Below are 13,587 nucleotides of genomic sequence, written 5' to 3'. Positions count from 1 at the left end.
GGAGCATGCGCACTGGGATACGTCCACGGACGGCGCATGCGGCCTTCGTTAAAAACGTCAAAGACGTGGAGTCACTACTATTTTACATAGTACATGCCCCCAACCAACCTATTTAGAATTAGGCGGGCTTATGCCGGCCCAGTTACACTGCGCCGCCGTAAGTTTTAGCGCAACTTTTATGTGAATACACAACTTGCTGCTCAGACTTACGGTGGTGTAGTGTATCTGAGATACGCTACGCCAACCTAAATATAGGCGAATCTCTGTGAATCCGGCCCATTATCTATATCGATGATCGTTAACTTGTGATCTGCCCAACTTTTTCTGCTCATCAGCTATCTTTGTATTTTGTGTGTGGCCCAAGACAATTCTTCTTCCAATGTGCCCCAGTGATTAGTGACAGTGGTAGGGGGCGCTGGTGTATTTGATCAGCATATCGAATAATTAATTATAACATGTACAACTCAATATACATAATAAATTGCTCCTTCCATATGATGTCCAGCAGAATAACAGCCGCCGCTCGCCTCCAACAGTGTCCAATCATGGCTGATCACGACGTAAACAGGAAGAGCCGTTGATCGGCTTTTCCTTACTCATGTCTGACAGACACGAGTAAAGGAGAGCCGATCGGTGTCTCTCCTGACAGGGAGGGTCTGCGTTGTTTATCAGCACAGCCCCCCCACGGATGCCCACACTGGACCACCAGGGAAGCCCCTAGCATGTGGATGGCCAGGTACATCCCCCATAGCCATCCACATATGCAAATACATGCCAAATATGTGCCAATCAGTGCCCACAAATGGTCACTGATTGGCACCATTATGAAACAAATTCAGTGATGCCCAGCAATGCCACCCAGTGTCATCAGTGCCACCCATCAGTGTCCATCAGTGCCCACCTATCAGTGACCATCAGTGCGCATCCATGCCACCTATCAGTGCCCATCATCAGTGCCACCTCATCGGTACCGCCTTATCAGTGCCCTTATCAGTGCCCGTCATTGAAGAAGAAAACTTACAAAAAAATTAACAGGAACAAAGAAAAACTTAAACTGCATCCAATTCGCATAACATTATAAACTACATTGATTTCAATGAGGCTGGTTCACATATGTGCGATGCATTCGCACTGTGCATTGCCGGAAAAACTTGTGCGTTTTCTAGGCATTGCGGTGCAGCTCAGGTGCGAATTCAGGCCCATTATCTTCTATGAATACGCATCTAGGAAATGTACCCACACACATCGGGTGCAAATGCAAAGTTATCTGCATATGGTGATGAAGTTGAGTTATGGAAATACAGTTGCAAGACAAAGTATGTGAACCCTTTTGGAATGATATGGATTTCTGCACCAATTGGTCATAAGATGTGATCTGATGTTCATCTAAGTCACAACAATAGACAATCACAGTCTGCTTAAACTAATAACACACAAAGAATTAAATGTTACCATGTTTTTATTGAACACACCATGTAAACATTCACAGTGCAGGTGGAAAAGTATGTGAACCCCTGGATTTAATAACTGGTTGAACCTCCTTTGGCAGCAATAACTTCAACCAAACCTTTCCTGTAGTTGCAGATCAGACGTGCACAGGAGTCCACCGTAATTAATTATTTGATTGATTAGCTGATCAATCTAATACACCAGGGCCCGTACTACTGTCACTGACCCCATTACTCTCTACAGATCTGTATCAGTTCAGCAAAATTCTTGGGATGTCTGATGTGAATCGCTTTCTTGAGGTCATGCCACAGCATCTCAATCGGGTTGAGGTCAGGACCCCTGCTTTAGGCTCGATTCACACTAATGCACTTTTTTTGGTGCATTTTGCAGAAAAGCAGGGAAATTTTTTAACATGGGTTCCTATGGAACATGTTCACATCAATGCTGTTTTGTGCCTCTGCGTTTTTGGAAAGGGTCGGGGACTTTTTTTTCCTGCAAAAAGCAGTGTTTTGCATGTAATAGAATTCAATGGACCCGCATCCAAAACGCAAGTAGCGCGTTTTTGCTGCGATTTGTGATTTTTTTTTACCTGTTTATAGCTGGTTGTTAAAGGAAATGTAAAAAAAATTTAATTGATGGAAAAAAAAAACGCAAATCACGGTAAAAACTCAGAAAATCGCAAGTCAAAAAACTAGCGCTGCTATACTGCCTGAAAAACTCCTGCCCAGCTACCTCAATGTGAAAGCCGGAGGGCTTTCACACTAATGCGATGCGCTGGCAGGAGACAAAAAAATCTCCTGTCCGCAGCATCTTTGGAGTGGTGAGAGGAGCGGCGTGTATACCGCTCCTTCCCATTTAAAACAATGGGAAACCGCGGCAATACCGCCCGCAATGCGCCTCTGCGGTATTAACCCTTTATTGGCCGCTAGCGGGAGTTAATACCGCACCGCTAGCAGCCGATTCCCGCGGTAATCCCGGCGGCGATATTCCTTCACCGTGGCTCCGGGTCCAATGTGAAAGGGGCCTAAGGGCCGGTTCTCACATGATTTGGGCTTGTGTTCTGATTGGATGGACGTCGAAGCAATTCTCAATGAATTCCCAAGGTGCTCATCAGATATTTTGGTTCTAGTTTTGGCCTTCATGTGCTTCATCCACGAAACTAGTCGCTCACAAATATAGGTGCTGCCGAAAACCGATGACACGTATAGGGTGTGATTGTGAAGAATGAGATATTTTTCTTTGGGAATACAAAAGCTCAGTAAAGAGACACACGTCACATTTTGCTTTGGCTTCATGCATTTGCTAAATGTAAATGCATTTTTACGGAAAAATCTCCTTTAAAAAAAAAAATTGTAATGGTGGAGTACCCCGAATACCCTCATTTCATATCTCCCCGCTGGCGCTTAATTATAGGTGACTGGCCTATAACAAGTATACAGTAAAACCTTGGTTTGCGAGCATAATTTGTTCCAGAAACATGCTTGTAATGCAAAGCACTTGTATATCAAAGCATTTTTTTTACAGGGTATAAAAGAGAAGAGAAGTACCTCTAAATGTAGCAATACGTTTTGCTAAATGGTGTACCTTCATTAATTGTAACCATATTGCTACACAGAGGCTCCTCTCTTCTCTTTTATACTCAGTTGTGATATGACGCTACTTGTATATCAAGACATCGCTTGTATATCAAGGCAAAATGTATTAAAACATTTTGCTTGTCTTGCAAAACGCTCTCAAACCAAGTTACTCTCAAACCAAGGTTTTACTGTATACCTATACTAGGACAGTCCTGTGTCTACACTTCCTCATATCAGCCAAGGAAGTAGGTTAGTTGCTAACCGATGCGGCCGACTCTAGCTTTGTGTTGGGGAAGTTTTTACTCACAGCCATTTATTTTTCCTAGAAGCACACGGCCTGCTGGCTGCCTCCGAGCCGACATTAGGGTGACGCTGCGCTGAGGTAATCAGAGCGCTCGCGGCCTCTCAGGCCTGTACCCTTCCCTACCACCTCACCGCAGAACACACACACAACAATCTCCGCACCAGCGGCTCCCCCCTTATCCTTCTTATGTGACGCCTCCTCCCTCCCGCTCTGTCGCTCTCAGCCTCCGTCCAATAGCAGGCTGTTATTCCAGCGGTGGGCGTTGCATTGTGCTGGTGCCGGGCTGTGTGGTAGAAGCGGTAGCTGTAGCAGAGTGCTGCGCTGTGCACTTTGTTCAGTCCTCCAGCCCGGGGCTGTCCCGGTGACCCGGGTGTGCTGAGCATGGAGCACAAGGAAGGCAAGCCGAACCCACTGGAGAGAGCTAACTTCTGCTCCAAACTCTTCTTCTGGTGAGTGCTTCTATACCAGTGTATACAGAGGACAGTGTGGGCTTGTGTCGTGGACCTTGCCAAAAACCATTTACACATGTCAGTGTTTCAGGTGGCCATGCTGATGTATTACTTGTAGTTCTCAGATCAGTGTTCGTTCCATTACCTCCTGCATTCACCCAGAGCTACTGTCCCTTTTGTATTCTCTGTCACCTGCATGTCCTGACTGATAAAGCTGTTATTGGTTTCTTCCCAGTACTGGATGAGGTTTGATGGCTCCTTCTCTGTACTGGATGAGTCTGGGCGATGTTTGATGGCTTATTCCACGTACAGGGCGATGTTTGATGGCTTATTCCACGTACAGGGCGATGTTTGATGGCTTATTCCACGTACAGGGTGACGTTTGATGGCTTATTCCACGTACAGGGTGACGTTTGATGGCTTATTCCACGTACAGGGTGACGTTTGATGGCTTATTCCACGTACAGGGTGACGTTTGATGGCTTATTCCACGTACAGGGTGACGTTTGATGGCTTATTCCACGTACAGGGTGACGTTTGATGGCTTATTCCACGTACAGGGTGACGTTTGATGGCTTATTCCACGTACGGGGTGACGTTTGATGGCTTATTCCACGTACGGGGTGACGTTTGATGGCTTATTCCACGTACGGGGTGACGTTTGATGGCTTATTCCACGTACGGGGTGACGTTTGATGGCTTATTCCACATACGGGGTGACGTTTGATGGCTTATTCCACGTACACGGTGATGTTTGATGGCTTATTCCACGTACAGGGTGACGTTTGATGGCTTATTCCACGTACAGGGTGACGTTTGATGGCTTATTCCACGTACAGGGTGATTGATGGCTTATTCCACGTACAGGGTGATTGATGGCTTATTCCACGTACAGGGTGATTGATGGCTTATTCCACGTACAGGGTGATGTTTGATGGCTTATTCCACGTACGGGGTGACGTTTGATGGCTTATTCCACGTACGGGGTGACGTTTGATGGCTTATTCCACGTACGGGGTGACGTTTGATGGCTTATTCCACATACGGGGTGACGTTTGATGGCTTATTCCACGTACACGGTGACGTTTGATGGCTTATTCCACGTACAGGGTGACGTTTGATGGCTTATTCCACGTACACGGTGACGTTTGATGGCTTATTCCACGTACACGGTGACGTTTGATGGCTTATTCCACGTACAGGGTGACGTTTGATGGCTTATTCCACGTACACGGTGACGTTTGATGGCTTATTCCACGTACACGGTGACGTTTGATGGCTTATTCCACGTACACGGTGACGTTTGATGGCTTATTCCACGTACACGGTGACGTTTGATGGCTTATTCCACGTACAGGGTGACGTTTGATGGCTTATTCCACGTACAGGGTGACGTTTGATGGCTTATTCCACGTACAGGGTGACGTTTGATGGCTTATTCCACGTACAGGGTGACGTTTGATGGCTTATTCCACGTACAGGGTGACGTTTGATGGCTTATTCCACGTACAGGGTGACGTTTGATGGCTTATTCCACGTACAGGGTGACGTTTGATGGCTTATTCCACGTACAGGGTGACGTTTGATGGCTTATTCCACGTACAGGGTGACGTTTGATGGCTTATTCCACGTACAGGGTGACGTTTGATGGCTTATTCTACGTACACGGTGATGTTTGATTGCTTATTCCACGTACAGGGTGATGTTTGATGGCTTATTCCATGTACAGGGTGATGTTTGATGGCTTATTCTACCTTCTGGGTGATGTTTGATGGTTTGTTCTCTGTACCTTGTGATGTTTGGCTCATTCCCTCTACTGGGTGATGTTTGATGGCTCAATCAAAGTAGTGAGTTATGTTTGCTCCCTGTACTGGATAATGTTTGATGGCTTATTACCTGTTCTTGGCGATTTGTATGATTTGGGGTTTCCCTGGTACTTGGTGACATGTGATCTCAGGTTCCCTGTTAACTGGTGATTTCGGGTTCCCTGGTAACGGGTGATGTGTGATTTCGGGTTCCCTGGTAACGGGTGAGGTGTGATTTCGGGTTCCCTGGTAACGGGTGAGGTGTGATTTCGGGTTCCCTGGTAACGGGTGAGGTGTGATTTCGGGTTCCCTGGTAACGGGTGATGTGTGATTTCGGGTTCCCTGGTAACGGGTGATGTGTGATTTCGGGTTCCTTGGTAACGGGTGATGTGTGATTTCGGGTTCCTTGGTAACGGGTGATGTGTGATTTCGGGTTCCCTGGTAACGGGTGATGTGTGATTTCGGGTTCCCTGGTAACGGGTGATGTGTGATTTCGGGTTCCCTGGTAACGGGTGATGTGTGATTTCGGGTTCCTTGGTAACGGGTGATGTGTGATTTCGGGTTCCCTGGTAACGGGTGATGTGTGATTTCGGGTTCCCTGGTAACGGGTGATGTGTGATTTCGGGTTCCTTGGTAACGGGTGATGTGTGATTTCGGGTTCCTTGGTAACGGGTGATGTGTGATTTCGGGTTCCCTGGTAACGGGTGATGTGTGATTTCGGGTTCCCTGGTAACGGGTGATGTATAGTACTGTGCAGGTATGAAAAAATGCTGTAAAGTAAGAATGCCCTCAAAAATATATTTTTTTAATTGTTTTTGATCAATTTATAAAATGGAAAGCGAGAGGCCCAAAGGGAAATGTAAACCAAATCACTATTAATGCCCCTTTTAACACTGACACATTTTTCAGGAGGTTTAGCGCTAAAAACAGCGCTGCTATACCGATGGAAAAAATCATGCCCTGCAGTCTTCAGTGTGAAAACCCAAAAGTCCTGCTAGCTGCATCTTTTGGAGCGCTATAGGAGTGGGGTGTTTACTGCTCCTACACCACTCCTTCCCATTGAAATCAATGGGAAACAGTAATGCGCCTCTGTAGAGGCGCATTGCGGGTGGTATTAATTGTTTTTCGGGCACTAGCGGGGGTCAAAACCGCACAGCTAGTGGCGGAATACCACGGCAATTCCGACGGTATTATAAATAGCGGCGCTATACCGACACCGCACCTCCCGCCCCAGGGTAAAAGGGGCCTTAGTGTGACTACCCTACTTGACTTCAAATCAGCAATAATTCTTCTAGGTACACTTGCACACAGTTTTTGAAGGAACTTGGCATTTAGGTTGTTCCAAACATTTAGGAGAACTAACCAAAGACCTTCTGTGGATGTAGACTGCCTCGTATCCTTCCTTATCTCCATATAATCCTAGACAGACTAAATGATGTTGAGATCAGGGCTTTGCAGTGGCCAAACCACCAGTTCTAGGACTCATTGTTCTTTTTACAATGAAAATAGTTCTTGGACTTAAAAAAATAAAAATAACAAACATATTATACTTACCCGCTCTGTATGCTGGTTTTGCACGGCGCAGCCCTGATGCTCCTTTTTTCGGTCCCCCTCTGGCGCTTCTGGCCCATCCTTCCTGCCGAGTGCCCCTAAAGGGCACTACTGTTAGATTTGGGATCAGATCAGGAGACGTACTTTGGCCACAGAATCACTTTCACCCTGTTCTTCTTCAGAAATGCAACAGTGGCCTTAGATGTGTGTTTTGGATCATTGTCATTAGGGTTGTCCAGATACCGATACCAGTATCGGTATCGGGACCGATACCGAGTATTTGCGGGAGTACTCGTACTCGCGCAAATACCCCCGATACCTAAATAGAATACTCCCCCCCCCCCCCTTTCCCCCCCGCCCGCCGCTCCTGCTGCATCGTGCCGCCGCATCGAGGGACATGGCTAGAGGGACATTGCTGCATATGTGAGGGACATGGCTAGAGGGACATTGCTGCATATGTGAGGGACATGGCTAGAGGGACATTGCTGCATATGTGAGGGACATTGCTGCATATGTGAGGGACATGGCTGCATATGTGAGAGACATGGCTAGAGGGACATTGCTGCATATGTGAGGGACATGGCTGCATATGTGAGGGACATGGCTAGAGGGACATTGCTGCATATGTGAGGGACATGGCTGCATATGTGAGGGACATGGCTAGAGGGACATTGCTGCATATGTGAGGGACATGGCTGCATATGTGAGAGACATGGCTAGAGGGACATTGCTGCATATGTGAGGGACATGGCTGCATATGTGAGAGACATGGCTAGAGGGACATTGCTGCATATGTGAGGGACATGGCTGCATATGTGAGGGACATGGCTAGAGGGACATTGCTGCATATGTGAGGGACATGGCTGCATATGTGAGGGACATGGCTAGAGGGACATTGCTGCATATGTGAGGGACATGGCTAGAGGGACATGGCTGCATATGTGAGGGACATGGCTGCATATGTGAGGGACATGGCTAGAGGGACATTGCTGCATATGTGAGGGACATGGCTAGAGGGACATGGCTGCATATGTGAGGGACATGGCTAGAGGGACATGGCTGCATATGTGGGGGACATGGCTGCATATGTGGGGGACATGGCTGCATATGTGGGGGACATGGCTGCATCTGGGGGGGACGTGGCTGCATTTGGGGACACATTTAAAAAAAGTATCGGTATTCGGTATCGGCGACTACTTGAAAAAAAGTATCGGTACTTGTACTCGGTCCTAAAAAAGTGGTATCGGGACAACCCTAATTGTCATGTTGGAAAAGAACACGGAGTGATGGTAGCATCTTCTTCTCTTTCAATATAGAGCAGTACATCTGTGAATTCATGACCCCATCAGTGAAATGCAGCTCCCTGACACCAGCAGCCCCACAGAAGGGCACTGCCACCACCATGTTTCACTGTAGGCACCATGCATTTTTCTTTCTACTCCTTACCTTTGCGACGCCATACAGTTTTGTAGACAGCAGTTCCAAACACAATTATTTTTGTGCTCATCACTCCAGGGTACAGAGTACAGTACAGATTCCCAGCAGTCTTCTTCTTTTTCAGCATGGGCTCTGCCAAATTCTAGGCGTTTTTTTTTTTTTGTCCATGGGGTTTAGGAGAGGCGTTCTTCGTGGACGACACCCATGCATGCCATTTCTCTGCAGTGTACGCTGTATTGTGTAACGGGAAACAATCACCCCAGTTTGGCTTTCCACTTCTTTAGCTAACTTGCATGGCGATTTTCTTCAACCCTTTTCATCAGAAGACGCTCCTGTCGAGGTGTTAAATTCTGTGAGATGGTTGCAGCTAAATTTGTTAAATTTTTGTATCACTTTTGCTCCAGTATTCTGACTGATAAGTAAAGCTTTGCTGATCTTGTTTTTTCAGTTTGGTACATACATTTGTAGCAAGCTAAAAATTTACATTCTATAAAATTGTATCAAAGTAGTGCCTTGGTGGATAAGGACACTAACTTTTTTGAACTTGACATGATGCATGTTGTGTTTTGCTTATTACAGTAAAACCTTGGATTGCGAGCATAATTTGTTCCGGAACCATGCTTGTAATCCAAAGCACTTGTATATTAAAAAAAAAATCCCCATAAGAAATAATGGAAACTCAAATGATTTGTTTCACAACCATTCATAAGTCCTTCAGTTTATAGTCAATATAAAAACATTATAGCAATGTGACCAGATTGTATAACCATAAAATTTCCATCCACAAATCGCAGTCTACTCCACACGAGGATTAGAAGTAAAATCCAGCAGGAGCTACAGCGTATAAAAGAGAAGAGAGGCGCCTCTAAGGCCTCTTTCACACTGGGCGGATCAGGATTGATCCGCCCCGTGCACCTCCGCTTGCTCAGCGGGGATCGCTCCGTTGATCCCCGCTGAGCCGGCGGATGACAGGGCGGTCCCCGCACACTGTGCAGGGACCGCCCTGTCTTTTCTCCGCTCCGTATGTCCGTGTTCATCCGATCCGCCAGACGGAAGGAAAAGTAGGTTTTTCCTCTGTCACACTTTGGCGGATCAGAGCGGGTCGCATGTCAGCGGGCATGTCGCCGCTGACATCCGCGGCTCCATAGAGGAGCTTGGAGCGCCCGTACAGGTCCGCAAAAAAAACTGAAAGACGGACCTGTACGGGCGCTCAGTGTGAAAGAGCCCTAAGTGTAGAAATATGGTTACATTTAATGTAGGTACAACATTTAGCAACTCACATGGTTGATGATTAAAAGAGGCACATCTAAGTATGCAGGCATCTGGGTAAAGCTGTCTGCATTCGTGACCAGGAAAACTACCCTGCAGAAGAGCAATCTGAAAGCGATGAGGAGAACGGTCTATGTAGATCAGGGGTGGCCAACCAGTGGCCCGCCAAGCCCTCTGATGTGGCCCGCGACCTCCTGCTCTGTAATGGTGGGTTGGCAAGCCCAGATCGCAGGTTGGCATCCCGCCATACCTCAGCATCAGTGTTGTGAATGAAGCTAGTGGTAGAGGAAGAAAGCGGCTGCGGAGTAGAGCCCCATAAGCTGATGCTTCCTCTACAGCGCTGGCTTTTGCCACAGGTGGAGTCTATGGCAAAATTCAGCTAACCCGCAGGATAGACACAGGTGCACTACGCTGCACCCGCGAAAAACCAAATTGAATTTGTCTCCTTTCATCTGGGTGGATCGGAGGGCCTATAGAGTAGCCGTGACCTGTCATCCACCCGCTCCACTCATTGTGGCCCTCGACTGGTTACCAAGTTGCTTAAGTGGCCCTCGCTCTTCAAAAGGTTGGGCACCCCTGATGTAGATGAACATCATTACCCCGGATCCATGCATACTTGCATGCACCTGTTTTAATCATCAACCATGTGAGTTGCTAAATGTTGTACCTTCATTAAATGTAATCATATTTCTACACTTGGAGGCGACTCTCTTCTCTTTTATACTCAGTTGTGACATGACGCTACTCTTATATCAAGACATCGCTTGTGTATCAAGGCAACATTTATGAAAAAATTTGTTTTGCAAGACAAGCTAATCTCAATCCAAGGTTTTACTGTATTGGTTAATGGTTAATAGTTTGTTTATTATCTTTGTTGATGAGTTCAAAGATTACATAAGACGAACTAGGAAAACCTTTTCTCTCCTAACCTAGTTATTACACATTATAGTTATAAAACATAGTTATTAAACATTATGGGCCCTTTCACACTTGCGGATCCCGTGAGGATCCGTTCCTTTAATATCCGCTTGCTCAGCGGGGATCGCTCCATTGATCCTCGCTGAGCTGGCAGATGACAGGGCGGTCCCTGCTTACGGTGCAGATCTCTGCTTTCCTCTATGGGGGGATCGGATGAACATGTGTTCACCTGATCCAATCCACAGGCGGATGAAAAAATAGGATTTTCCTCCGTCTGCAGAAACGGACCATAGCGGGGACCGATGAGATCGGGTGTCAGCGGATGTTCATGCGCTGACACCCGATATCCCATAGGGATATATGTATGTCTGTATTCCATCCGAAAACGGATGGATGAAATACAGACATACCGCCTGCACGTGAGAAATGGCTCTATGGGAGCCTTTGCACTGCTGAAGGTCAGCAATCGAGAAATATTGTAAACTTTTTATTTCCAAGTATCCATGAATAGCTGTAGCATGAACAAATCCTGTAGGATTGGAAAAAAATTGCAATAATCTGTTAATGTTGGGAAACAGGGAGGTTAAAGGAACACTAAAGGCAAACTTTTATTTAAAAAAAACAAAAAAACAAAAACCAAACATGTTATACTTGCCTCCACTGTGCAGCTCGTTTTGCACCGAGTGTCCCCTAACCCTGTCTTCTGGGGTCCCTCGACGGCTGTCTTGGCTCCTCCTCGCGAAAGCTTTCCACCTTCATGCGAGCGATCTCGCATGGTGGAAAGCTTTTTCCGAACGCGCTCCCGTGATACAGACGGCAGCTTTTCCCGCTGCTGTATCACTCAGCCCCGCCACGTCATCCGCTATGATTGACAGCAGCGCCAGCCAATGGCTGCGCTGCTATCAATCCGTCCAGCCTAGCCAATAAACTGCCAGGCTTTGAATCGAAGAGGATCATGTGGACGTGCGCGGGACTTTCGAGGGGTCAGGTAAGTAAAACGGGGGTTCGGGGGGGGGGGGGGGGCGGTACCGTTGGATGTTTTTTCACCTTAAGGTGAAAAAACATTTACCTCTACAACACCTTTAAGGCTAGCTATATACACTTTGATTTCTCTTGTTCAGCCATGAGGGCAATAGTTTTCCACATCCATGCTAAACAGCGAAGATGGAACTTGGAAACATCTCCTTCGCTCCCTGTTGTAGTCAGACAGCTATGGCACCTGCGGCTATCTGAATACCCAACCAGGGACTATAGTGGCTTAAAAAAGTATTCATACCCCTTGAAATTTTCCACGTTTTTGTCATGTTACAGCCACGAACATAAATGTATTTTATGTGATAGACCAACACGAAGTGGCACACAATTGTGAAGTGGAAGGAAAATGATAAAAAAAATTCAAAATGTTTTACAAATATGTGAAACGAGTGGCATTTGTATTTGGGCCCCCCTGAGTCAATACTTTGTAGAACCACGATTTTGTTGCAATTACAGCTTCAAATCTTTTTGGGGATGTCTCTACCAGCTTTGCACATCCTATAGAGTGACATTTTTTCCCATTCTTCTGTGCAAAATAGTTCAAGCTCTGTCAGATTAGATGGAGAGCATCTGTTAACAGCAATTTTCAAGTCTTGCCACAGATTCTCAATTGGATTTAGGTCTGGACTTTGGGTGGGCCATTCTAACACATGAATATGCTTTTATCTAAACCATTCCATTGTAGCTCTGGCTGTATGTTTAGGGTTGTTGTCCTGATGGAAGGTGAACCTCTGCCCCAGTTTCAAGTCTTTTGCAGGTTTTATTCTAAGATTGCGCCATATTTGTCTCCATACATCTTGCCATCAACTCTGATCGGCATCCCTGTCCCTGCTAAAGAAAAGCATCCCCGCAACATGATGCTGTCACCACCATGTTTCACCAGAGCACCTTCTTCCACATGTTTGTTGTGTCCCCCATAAGGCTTCTCGCAAATTGCTAATGGGTATTCTTATGGCTTTCTTCTTTCCACTATTCCATAAATTACAGATTTGTGAAGTGCATGACAAATAGTTGTCCTGTGGACAGATTATCCCACCTGAGTTGTGGAGATGTTCAAAGCTTAGGATATATTGTTATAGCCTAACCCTGCTCTAAACTTGTCCTTGTCCCTGACCTGTCTGCTGTGTTCCTTGGCCTTTATGTTGCTGATTGTTCACGAAGGTTCTCTAACAAACCTCTGAGGGCTTCACAGAACAGCTGCATTTATACTGAGCTTAAATTACACACAGGCAGACTCTTTTTACTAAGTAGGCGACTTGTGAAGGCAATTGGTTTCATTAGATTTTAATTAGGGGTATCGGAGTAAAGGGGGCTGAATACAAATGCACACCACACTTTTCAGATGTTTACTTGTAAAAAAAATTGAAAGCCATTTATCATTTTCCTTCCATCTTACAATAATGTGCCACTTTGTTGGTCTATCACATCTGAACAGAAAATTAAAGCTTTGTTAGTTAAAAAATGTCTCCTAACTTTTTTAGCTGGCTCCTAGATTTCAATGAAAATGTGTCAAGCCCCGATGTAGACTGCCATTGATTGCTTCCTTCTGAAGTTCTTGGCTGTTTTGTGTTTGTGTTTTATTTATTTATTTATTTAATTTTATTTTTCTACTTCTTGGCATGAAAAAAACTAATGTCAGAACTTCATGATCTACATACTTGCTCCAGGTCAATGACTCAAAAAGCAATAAATTAGAGGTGATCCCAAGTTGGATAACATTTACTTTGCTAACACTGTGTAGCTTTTGTATCATAAATAATTGGCAGGGCTTTATTCTTTAAAAAATGCTGTTT

The 13,587-nt window shown here is 45.8% G+C and overlaps 1 protein-coding gene across 1 annotated transcript in view; it reads left to right on the top strand.

The window, feature by feature from the left end:
- Positions 1-3,580: 3,580 nt before the first annotated feature.
- ABCC4 (ATP binding cassette subfamily C member 4) overlaps positions 3,581-13,587 on the top strand; it is a 344,218-nt gene continuing 334,211 nt past the window's right edge. The window contains exon 1 of the mRNA XM_040336098.1: positions 3,581-3,779. Within this exon, the coding sequence (XP_040192032.1) occupies positions 3,712-3,779 (68 nt within the window). The 5' untranslated portion in view covers positions 3,581-3,711. The remainder of the gene's footprint in view (positions 3,780-13,587) is intronic.

The sequence above is a fragment of the Rana temporaria genome, chromosome 2 (genome assembly GCF_905171775.1).
Source record: "Rana temporaria chromosome 2, aRanTem1.1, whole genome shotgun sequence".
NCBI lineage: Eukaryota > Metazoa > Chordata > Amphibia > Anura > Ranidae > Rana > Rana temporaria.
Note: the sequence above shows the minus strand (reverse complement) of the source record. Positions and strands in the feature narration are given on the sequence as shown.